The following is an 11,571-nucleotide window of genomic DNA, read 5'->3' as shown; positions in this document are numbered from 1 at the left end:
AGCGTCTTGAAGGAGGAGAGAGAGGTGGAGAGGTTTAGGCAGGGAGTTCCAGAGCTTGGGGCGGTCTTTGGGCCAGGGACTCCCAGGTGTCAGTGGGGCTGCTGCACTTTATCAGGGAGGCTTTGAGGGTGTCCATCTGCCCACCTGGGGCTCGCTTGCCTTGGGGCAGTTCCGAGTAGAGCGCTTGCTTTGGGGAGTCTCGTGTCGGGCATGCGGACAATGTGGCCCTGCCCAGCGGAGCTGATCGAGTGCGGTCAGTGCTTCGATGCTGGGAATGTTGGCCTGGTCGAGGACGCTAACGTTGGTGCGTCTGTCCTCCCAGGGTCAGCGGGTGAGTGGGACTTGGTGCGACTTAGGACAACGGAGGGGGGGGGGCGACCGAGTTTCAGACGGTGAGCAACGTTCTCTCTCCCCACTCGCGGATCAATTGGGAAAATTCCCCGCGCGGGACGCCGGAAAAAGTCGTGCGCGCGCGCGCGCGCATGAGCGGCACGCTTTTTGGGACCGCGCGCCCACGGTGGGGGGGGGGGGGAAATTAAGAGGGAGCATTGACAGTAAAGCCAACCATTTTATTCCGACACTGCCAAATTGACAAAAAATAAGAATGAATTTCTTCGATGCGGAGATTTCCGAATTAAGGGGGGGTAAGCTGAAGAGGCCCGAGGTCACGCCCAGCGACTTTCAAGAAAACAAAAAACTCTTCTAACAGAATGATAAATATTTAATTGATGTCCCCACAAGCTTCAAACGTGGCTCGAGATGCCGTCTGTGGAAACAGCAAGTTGTGACGTTCCATCTGGTGTACCTTTGTCTGTACCTTTCAATCCAATGCACAGGAAATGTTTCTTAAAATTTATTTATTTTTTTAATAATTTTTTTTTTTTTGCTCTCTCCTCTCTCCTTTTACGAGTGTGTCCGTTCAGTCCAGTGGCTCCTGTTTTATTCGAATGACGGGAGGCACACGGGACAATCTTCTGATTTCCCGCCTCAGTACATATTCGCTAAACTGGGACGAATCGACCCCACCGCCACTGGAGCCGACGATTTCAAATCCCTTCAACTGCAATCGCTCCAGGACCTGTCGGAGGAAGCGAGGAGAGACGGGTCAGACACACAGGGGGGAGCAGCAGGCCACGTCAAACGTCCACACTTCCACTTGCTAAATTAGCTACGACGCTCAGTGGGAAAGCACGTCAACATAAGAGATAAACGCAGAAACAATGCTGGAAATCTCAGCGGGTCAGTGGGCATCTGTGGAGAGGGGAAACAGAGTTAACGTTTCGGGTCAGTGCCCCTTTGTCAGAAAGCCTCACAGTTGTTTCGGTTAACCCCTTGCCACTGGGCCAAGGCCTCGCTCTGCCAAGCCCCGTGTGGTGGCTGGTGTGCAACGGTCACCCCACGTTAAAAAAATCCACCCACAGGCATCTTCCACCCTTCAACATTTAGTTCGGGATCTGGAATATTAGGTCCTTCATTGAAACACCTGTGAACTCATCCCTTTTTGGCGTGGAAGCAAGTCATCCTCGATACGAGGGACCACCTAAGAAGAAGATTATTTTAAAGATATTGGATGTGCACTTTAAGTGCCGTTACAAAGAATGTTGGCCTTTATTGCAAGGAGGTAGAGTATAAAAGCAGTGAAGTCCTGCTACAACTGTACAGGGTATTGGTGAGGCCACACCTGGAGTACTGCGTACAGTTTTGGTCTCCGTATTTAAGGAAGGATATTCTTGCATCGGAGGCTTATCAGAGAAGGTTCACTAGGTTGATTCTGGAGATGAGGGGGTTGACTTATGAAGATTGGTTGAGGAGGTTGGGCCTATACACAATGGAGTTCAGAAGAATGAGAGCGATCTTATTGAAACATTTAAGATAATGAGGGGGCTTGACAAGGTGGATGCAGAGAGGATGTTTCCACTCATACGGGAAACTAAAACTAGGGGACATAGTCTCAGAATAAGGAGCTACCCATTTAAAACTGAGATAAGGAGGAATTTCTTCTCTGAGGGTTGTAAATCTGTGGAATTTGCTGCCTCAGAGAGCTGTTGAGACTGGGTCATTGAATATATTTAAGACAGAGATAGACAGTTTCTTAACCTATAAGGAAATAAGGGGTTATGGGGAGCGGGCGGGGAAGTGGAGCTGAGTCCATGATCGGATCAGCCATGAGCGTATTAAATGGCGGAACAGGCTCGAGGGGCCGTATGGCCTACTCCTGCTCCTATTTCTTATGTCCGCCTCCAAAGCAAGTACATCCCTCCTTAAATATGGAAACTAAAACTGCACGCAGTACTCCAGGTGTGGCCTCGCCAATACCCTGTATAACTGGAGCAAGACTTCGCTGCTTTTATGCTCCACCCTTCGTCAGAAACCCTCACCACATTTAAAAGATACTTGGTTGTGCACTTGAAATGCCGTAACCGACAGGGCCACAGAGCGAGAGCTGGAAAACTTTTGGCGGCCAGCGCGGACACGATGCGCCGAAATGGTCATCGACCTGAAAGGTTAACTCTGTTTTTCTCTCCACAGATGCTGCCTGACCCGCTGAGATTTCCAGAATTTTCTGCTTTTACTTCAGGTTCCAGCATCCACAGTATTTTGCTTTGTATTAGAAGTTAACATGAGAATTAGGAGCAGGATTAGGCCACATGGCTGATTGTAGAATCATAGAAACTTACAGCACAGAAGGAGGCAATTTCGGCCCATTGCCGGCCGACCAAGAGCGACCCAGCCTAATCCCACTTTCCAGCTCTCGGTCCGTAGCCCTGTAGGTTACGGCACTTCAAGTGCACATCCAAGTACTTTTTAAATGTGGTGAGGGTTTCTGCCTCTACCACCCTCATTTCTCTTCTATATCTCCCCCCAATTACTTTAAATCCATGCCCCCTGGTTGTTGACCCCTCTGCTGAGCTGATCTTCGACCTCAACTCCACTTTCCTGCACTGTCCCCATATCCCATGATCCCTTAATATTCAAAAATCTATCGATCTCAGCCTTGAATATACTCAACGACTGAGCCTCCACAGCCCTCTGGGGTAGAGAATTCCAAAGATTTACCATCCTCGGTGAAGAAATTCCTCCTCATCTCAGCCCTAAATGGCCGACCGCTTATCCTGGAACTGTGACCCCTGGTTCTAGACTCTCCAGACCGGGGGAAACATCCTCCCTGCATCTACCCTGTCAATCCTGGAAGAATGTTGTATGTTTCAATGAGATCACCTCTCATTCTTCTAAACTCTAGAGAATATCGGCCTCGTCTCCTCAATCTCTCCTCATAGGACAATCCCTCCATCCCAGGAATCAGTCTGGTGAACCTTCATTGCACTCCCTCTATGGCAAGTATATCCTTCCTTAGGTAAGGAGACCAAAACTGTACACAGTACTCCAGGTGTGATCTCACCAGGGCTACACGGCAAGCAAGCCCCAGGTGGGCAGAGGAAACGTTTCAAGGACACCCTCAAAGCCTCCCTGATATAGTGCAACATCCCCACCGACGCCTGGGAGTCCCTGGTCAAAGACTGCCCTAAGTGGAGGAAGTGCATCCGGGAGGGCGTTGAGTACCTCGAGTCTCGTCGCCGAGAGCATGCAGAAACCAAGCGCAGGCAGCGGAAGGAGCGTGCGACAAACCAGACTCTCCACCCACCCTTTCCTCCAACCACAGTCTGTCCCACCTGTGACAGAGACTGTAATTCCCGTATCGGACTGTACAGTCACCTGAGAACTCACTTTTAGAGTGGAAGCAAGTCTTCCTCGATTCCGAGGGATTGCCTATGATTATGATGATGATATAATTGCAGTAAGACATCCCAGGAATCAGTGAACCTTCGTTGCACTCACTCAAAGTAAGTATATCCTTCTTTAGGAAAGGAGACCAAAATGGTACACAATACTCCAGGTGCAGTCTCACCAGGGCTCTATATAATAGCAATAAGAAGTCTTTACTCTTATAGGTTGTGAGGTGGACACAAAGAATCTGCAAAGGAATATAGATGGGTTAAGTGAGTGGGCAAGAATTTGGCAGATGGAGTATAATGTGGGAAAATGTGACGTTATCCACCACTTAGGTATGAAGGATAGAAAAGCAAATTATTATTTAAATGGAGAGAGACTACAGAATGCGGTGGTACAGAGGGACCTGGGGGTCCTTGTACATGAAACACAGAAAGTTAGTATGCAGGTACAGCAAGTGATCAGGAAGGCCAATGGAATGTTGGCCTTTATTGCAAGGGGGATAGAGTATAAAAGCAGAGAAGTCCTGCTACAACTGTACAGGGTATTGGTGAGGCCACACCTGGAGTACTGCATACAGTTTTGGTCTCCGTATTTAAGGAAGGATATACTTGCATTGGAGGCTGTTCAGAGAAGGTTCATGAGGTTGATTCCTGAGATGAAGAGATTAATATGAAGAAAGGTTGAGTAGGTTGGGCCTCTACACATTGGAGTTTAGAAGACTTAGAGGTGATCTTATTGAAACATATATGATAAGAGGGGGCTCGACAAGGTGGATGCAGAGAGGATGTTTCCCCTCGTGGGGGAATCTAGAACTAGGGGGCATCGTTTCAGAATAAGGGGTCGCCCATTTAAGATGGAGATGAGAAGGAATTTCTGCTCTCAGAGGATTTTGAACCTTTGGAATTCAGCCATGATCTTATTGAATGGCGGAGCAGGCTCGAGGGGCCGAATGGCCTACTCCTGCACCTATTTCTTATATTCTGATAAACACTGTGCATTTCCGAGCCAGGACTGCCATTCAAGCTACAGGCCACCCAAAGATTGGCGTATGTTAACAATTTCTATTATTCATGTAAATGTTTAGGAAAGAAGTCACTTTAAACTAGCTGTTGGCAAATCAAAGATTATAATGAAAACCAAGCCAATTTTTTGTAAAAAAAAAAAAATTCCCATTTACAACACAAGGCATTCACCGGAGATTACCAACACATGTTACAAACAGCTTCTAATGCTGAATTATTTCAACTAAAATCTCTCTAAATTAGCCACTTTGCTGAATCATAGAATGGTTACAGCACAGAAGGAGCCCATTCGGCCCATCGTGTCTGCGCCGGCTGACCAAGAGCTATCCAGCTTAATCCCACTTTCCAGCTCTTGGTCCGTAGCCCTGTAGGTTACGGCTCTTTAAGTGCATATCCAGGTATGTTTTAAATGTGGTGAGGGTTTCTGCCTCTACCACCCTTTCAGGCAGTGAGTTCCAGACCCCCACCACCCTCTGGGTGAAGAAATTTCCCCTCAAATCCCCTCTAAACCTCCCCCTAATTTCTTTAAATCTATGCCCCCTGGTCATTGACCCCTCTGCCAAGGGAAACAGGTCCTTCCTATCCACTCTTTACCCAGAAACTTCTTTACCCAGAGAGTGGTGAGAATGTGGAACTCGCTGCCACAGGGAGGGGTTGAGGCCAATAGTATCGGTGCATTTAAGGGGAAGCTGGATAAACACATGAGGGAGAAGGGAATTAAAAGATTGTTTTGATGAAGTAAAGTGAGAGGAGGCTCGAGTGGAGCATTAACACCAGCACAGACCAGTTGGGCCAAATTCAGGCCTCTCATAATTTTATACATCTCAATCTGGTCTCCCCTCAGCCTCCTCTGTTCCAAAAAAACCAGACCCAGCATCTCCAATCTTTCCTCATCGCCATTCGGCCCGTTGAGCCCGTGCCGGCTCTCTGCAAGAGCACCTCAGCCAGTCCCACTCCCCCGCCCTTTCCCCATAGCCCTGCAATTTTTTTTCCTTCAGGTACTTATCCAACTCCCTTTTGAAAGCCACGATTGAGTCTGCCTCCACCACCCTCTCAGGCAGTGCATTCCAGATTCTAACTACTCGCTGCGTAAAAAAGGTTTTTCTTAAGATGCCTTTGGTTCTTTTGCCAATCACTTTAAATCTGTGTCCTCTGGTCCTCCACCCTTCCGCCAATGGGAACAGTTTCTCTCGACTCTGTCCAGACCCCTCATGATTTTGAAAGGCCATTGTTTCTAAACCGACCGTTTCTTTGCTATGTTTCCACTTGTGGAGGAGACCAAAACTAGGGGGCCATAAATATAGGAAAGTAACGAATAAATCCAATGGGGAATTCAGGAGAAACTTCTTTACCCAGAGCGCGGTGAGAATGTGGAACTCGCTGCCACAGGGAGGGGTTGAGGTGAATAACATAGATGCATTTAAGGGGAAGATGGATAAACACATGAGGAATTAAAAGGTTGTTTTGATGGGGTGAGATGAAGTAAAGTGGGAGGAGGCTCGAGTGGAGCATTAACACCAGCACAGACCAGTTGGGCCAAATGGCCTGTGTCTGTACTGTACAATAGATGTAATATTGGAGCCTCACAGTCCAAAAAATGGCCTTCCACGGCTGCCCTAAGATCTACTGCTGACCATATATCGTAGTGTGGGCAGGCACATGCTGTCCTTGAGCCCCTGACCCTGAACTCACAATATGTGTGCGCCCTAGGTCTGTGCAGCAGAGCAGGTCTCCAGTCATCTTGGTTAACCCTTGCCACTGGACCAAGACCTAGCTCTGTCAAGCCCGTGTGGTGGCTGGTGTGCAACGGCCACCCCATGTTAAAAAAATCCACGCACAGGCATCTTCCACCCTTCAACATGTAGCTCGGGACTGGAACATCGGGTCCTTCATTGAAACACCGAACTTATCCCTTTTTGGCGTGGAAACAAGTCATCCTCGTTTCAAGGCACTGCCTAGGTTGGTGATGATGTGCAATATGTGTGCGTCCGAGGTCTGTGCAGTAGAGCAGGTCTCCAATCGTCTTGGTTAGGGGGATGGGAACCTATGCTGGGAGACAGAGAGAAGTAGAATGGGGGCAGAAGCAAACGATACAAAGAAGAAAAGTAAAAGTGGAGGGCAGAGAAACCCAAGGCAAAAAGCAAAAGAGGGCCACATTACAGCAAAATTCTAAAGGGGCAAAGTCTGTTAAAAAGACAAGCCTGAAGGCTCTGTACCTAAATGCGAGGAGTATTCGGAATAAGGTGGACGAATTAACTGCACTGACAGCAGTTAACGGATATGATTTAATTGGCATCACGGAGACATGGCTCCAGGGTGACCAAGGCTGGGAACTCAACATCCAGGGGTATTCAACATTCAGGAAGGATAGACAGAGAGGAAAAGGAGGTGGGGTGGCGTTGCTGGTTAAAGAGGAAATTAATGCAATAGCAAGGAAGGACATTAGCTTGGATGATGTGGAATCGGTATGGGTGGAGCTACGGAGTACCAAAGGGCAGAAAACGCGAGTGGGAGTTGTGTACAGACCACCAAACAGTAGTAGTGAGGTTGGGGACAGCATCAAACAAGAAATTAGGGATGCATGCAATAAAGGTACAGCAGTTATCATGGGCGACTTTAATCTACATATTGATTGGGCTAACCAAACTGGTAGCAATGCGGTAGAGGAGGATTTCCTGGAGTGTATTAGGGGAACCAACTAGACGGCTGGGTGTTGTGTAATGAGAAAGGACTAATTAACAATCTTGTTACGCGAGGCCCCTTGCGGAAGAGTGATCATAATATGGTAGAATTCTTTATTAAGATGGAGAGTGACACAGTTAATTCAGAGACTAGGGTCCTGAACTTAAGGAAAGGTAACTTCGATGGTATGAGACGTGAATTGGCTAGAATAGACTGGCGAGTGATACTTAAAGGGTTGATGGTGGATAGGCAATGGCAAACATTCAAAGATCACATGGATGAACTTCAACAATTGTATATCCCTGTCTGGAGTAAAAATAAAATGGGGAAGGTGGCTCAACCGTGGCTAACAAGGGAAATTAAGGATAGTGTTAAATCCAAGGAAGAGGCATATAAATTGGCCAGAAAAAGCAGCAAACCTGAGGACTGGGAGAATTTTATAATACAGCAGAGAAGGACAAAGGGTTTAATTAGGAGGGGGAAAATAGAGTATGAGAAGAAGCTTGCTGGGAACATAAAAACTGACTGCAAAAGCTTCGATAGATATGTGAAGAGAAAAAGATTAGTGAAAACAAACGTAGGTCCCTTGCAGTCAGATTCAGGTGAATTTATAATGAGGAACAAAGAAATGGCAGAGCAGTTAAACAAATACTTTGGTTCTGTCTTCACGAAGGAAGACACAAATAACCTTCCGGAAATACTAGGGGACCGAGGGTCTAGTGAGGAGGAGGAACTGAAGGAAATCCTTATTAGGCGGGAAATTGTGTTCGGGAAATTGATGGGATTGAAGGCCGATAAATCCCTGGGGCCTGAAAGTCTGCATCCCAGAGTACTTAAGGAAGTAGCCCGGGAAATAGTGGATGCATTGGTGATCATTTTCCAACAGTCCCTTTCAACTCTGGATCAGTTCCTATGGACTGGAGGGTAGCTAATGTAACACCACTTTTTAAAAAAGGAGGGAGAGAGAAAACGGGTAATTATAGACCGGTTAACCTAACATCAGTAGTGGGGAAAACGTTGGAATCAATCATTAAGGATGAAATAGCAGCGCATTTGGAAAGCAGTGACAGGATCGGTCCAAGTCAGCATGGATTTATCAAAGGAAAATCATGCTTGACGAATCTTCTGGAATTTTTTTAGGATGCAACTAGCAGAGTGGACAAGGGAGAACCAGTGGATGTGGTTTATTTGGACTTTCAAAAGGCTTTTGACAAGGTCCCACACAAGGATTGGTTGTCAAAATTAAAGCACATGATATTGGGGGTAATGTACTGACGTGGATAGAGAACTGGTTGGCAGACAGGAAGCAGAGAGTCGGGATAAACGGGTCCTTTTCAGAATGTCAGGCAGTGACTAGTGGAGTGCCGCAGGGTTCAGTGCTGCGACCCCAGCTATTTACAATATACATTAATGATTTAAATGAAGGAATTGAGTGTAATATCTCCAAGTTTGCAGATGACACTAAGCTGGGTGGCGGTGTGAGCTGTGAGGGGGACGCTAAGAGGCTGCAGGGTGACTTGGACAGGTTAGGTGAGTGGGCAAATGCATGGCAGATGCAGTATAATGTGGATAAATGTGAGGTTATCCACTTTGGGGGCAAAAACACGAAGGCAGAATATTATCTGAATAGCGGCAGATTAGGAAAAGGGAAGGTGCAACGAGACCTGGGTGTCATGGTACATCAGTCATTGAAAGTTGGCATGCAGGTACAGCAGGCGGTGAAGGCGGCAAATGGTATGTTGGCCTTCATAGCAAGGGGATTTGAGTATAGGAGTAGGGAGGTCTTACTGCAGTTGTACAGGGCCTTAGTGAGGCCTCAACTGGAATATTGTGTTAAGTTTTGGTCTCCTAACCTGAGGAAGGACGTTCTTGCTATTGAGTGAGTGCAGCGAAGGTTCACCAGACTGATTCCAGGGATGGCAGGACTGACATACGAGGAGAGACTGGATCGACTGGACCTGTATTCACTGGAGTTTAGAAGAATGAGAGGGTATCTCATAGAAACAGATAAAATTCTGACGGGACTAGACAGGTTAGATGCGGGAAGAATGTTCCCGATGTTGGGGAAGTCCAGACCCAGGGGACATAGTCTAAGGATAAGGGATAAGCCATTTAGGACTGAGATGAGGAGAAACTTCTTCACTCAGAGAGTTGTTAACCTGTGGAATTCCCTGCCGCAGAGAGTTGTTGATGCCAGTTCATTGGATATATTCAAGTGGGAGTTAGATATGGCCCTTACGGTTAAAGGGATCAAGGGGTATGGAGAGAAAGCAGGAAAGTGGTAATGAGGTGAATGATCAGCCATGATCTTATTTAATGGTCGAAGAGCCGAATGGTTTACTCCTGCACCTATTTTCTATGTTTCTATCTTTCCATGTTAACCCTTGCCACTGGACCAAGGCCTCGCTCTGTCAAGCCCCGTGTGGTGGCTGGTGTGCAACGGCCACCCCATGTTAAAAAAATCCACGCACAGGCATCTTCCACCCTTCAACATGGAGTTCGGGACCTGGAACATCGGGTCCTTCATTGAAACACTGAACTTATCCCTTTTTGGCGTGGAAGCAAGTCACCCTTGTTTTGAGGGACTGCCTGGGTTGATGATGATGATGACTGCTGGCCCTCTCCTGGCGGTCCGTGGGGTGAGGGGTAGAAGAGTGGGAAATGGAGCGAGTTCCTGGGATCTATCTCCCTGCTGTCACTTAAGAACAGTAGAAATAGGAGCAGGAGTAGGCCATACGGCCCCTCGAGCCTGCTCCGCCATTCAATACGACCATGGCTAATCCGATCATGGACTCAGCTCCACTTCCCCGCCCGCTCCCCATAACCGTTTACTCCCTTATCGCTCAAAAATCTGTCTATCTCCGCCTTAAATATATTCAATGGCCCAGCCTCCACAGCTCTCTGGGGCAGCGAATTCCACAGATTTACAACCCCCTGAGTGTAGAAATTCCCCCTCATCTCAGTTTTAAATGGGCGGCCCCTTATTCTAAGACCATGTCCCTCAGTTTTAGTTTCTCCATGAGTGGAAACATCCTCTCTGCATCCACCTTGTCGAGCCCCCTCATTATCATATATGTTTCAATAAGATCACCTCTCACTCTTCTGAACTTCTATGAGTATAGGCCCAACCTACTCAACCTATCCTCATAAGTCAACCCCCTCATCTCTGGAATCAACCTAGTGAACCTTCTCTGAACAGCCTCCAATGCAAGTATATCCTTCCTTAAATACGGAGACCAAAACTGCACGCAGTACTCCAGGTGTGGCCTCACCAATACCCTGTACAGTTGTAGCAGGACTTCTCTGCTTTTATACTCTATCCCCGTTGCAACATTCCATTTGCCTTCCTGATTACTTGCTGTACCTACATAGTAATTTTTTGCGTTTCATGCACAAGGGCAACGTGGGATTGGGTGGGTGCCCTAGATCCCTGTGGTGGGGAAGGGGGAGGGGGGGAATGGATACTAGTGGTGGTGGGTATTTGCCTCCTCACCTCGTGAGGGAAACTAAAACTAGGGGAGATGGTTCCAGAATAAGGGGTCGCCCATTTAAAACAGAGATGAGGAGGAATTTCTTCTCTCAGAGGGTCGTAAGTCTATGGAATTCTCCACCTCAGGGAGCTGTAGAGGCTGCGTCATTGAATATATTTAAGACGGAGATAGACAGATTTTTGAGCAATAAGGATGTAAAGGGTTATGGGGAGCGGGCGGGGAAGTGGAGCTGAGTCCATGATCAGATCAGCCATGATCTTATTGAATGGCGGAGCAGGCTCGAGGGGCTGAATGGCCGACTCCTGCTCCTATTTCTTACGTTGACTTTCCTTCCTTTCCTGATTGACATACCACTTGCTTTTAGCTGGTATAGATGCAGCTTAATGGCCTCGAAATCTATCTGCGGTGGGGGTCCCAGGTCCCAGGGACTCCCAGGTCCCTTTGTTCCTCTACACTTCTCAGTATCCTACCATTTAATGTGTATTCCCTTTCCTTGTTAGCCCTCCCAAATGCATTCCCATCAGGCCAACATTTCCAGCATCGAAGCACTGACCACACTCGACCAGTTCCGTTGGGCGGGCCACATTGTTCGCATGCCCGACACAAGACTCTCAAAGCAAGTGCTCTACTCGGAACTCCTTCAC

The 11,571-nt window shown here is 47.6% G+C and overlaps 1 protein-coding gene across 1 annotated transcript in view; it reads right to left on the bottom strand.

The window, feature by feature from the left end:
- Positions 1 to 578: 578 nt before the first annotated feature.
- The window catches only part of kctd1 (potassium channel tetramerization domain containing 1), a 30,955-nt gene continuing 19,962 nt past the window's right edge, over positions 579 to 11,571 (bottom strand). Inside the window, exon 4 of the mRNA XM_070877040.1 lies at positions 579 to 1,078. Within this exon, the coding sequence (XP_070733141.1) occupies positions 920 to 1,078 (159 nt within the window). The 3' untranslated portion in view covers positions 579 to 919. The remainder of the gene's footprint in view (positions 1,079 to 11,571) is intronic.

Source organism: Pristiophorus japonicus, chromosome 1 (assembly GCF_044704955.1).
Source record: "Pristiophorus japonicus isolate sPriJap1 chromosome 1, sPriJap1.hap1, whole genome shotgun sequence".
Taxonomy (NCBI): Eukaryota; Metazoa; Chordata; class Chondrichthyes; family Pristiophoridae; genus Pristiophorus; species Pristiophorus japonicus.
The sequence above is the reverse complement of the archived record's forward strand: the minus strand, read 5'-3'. Positions and strand labels throughout refer to the sequence as shown.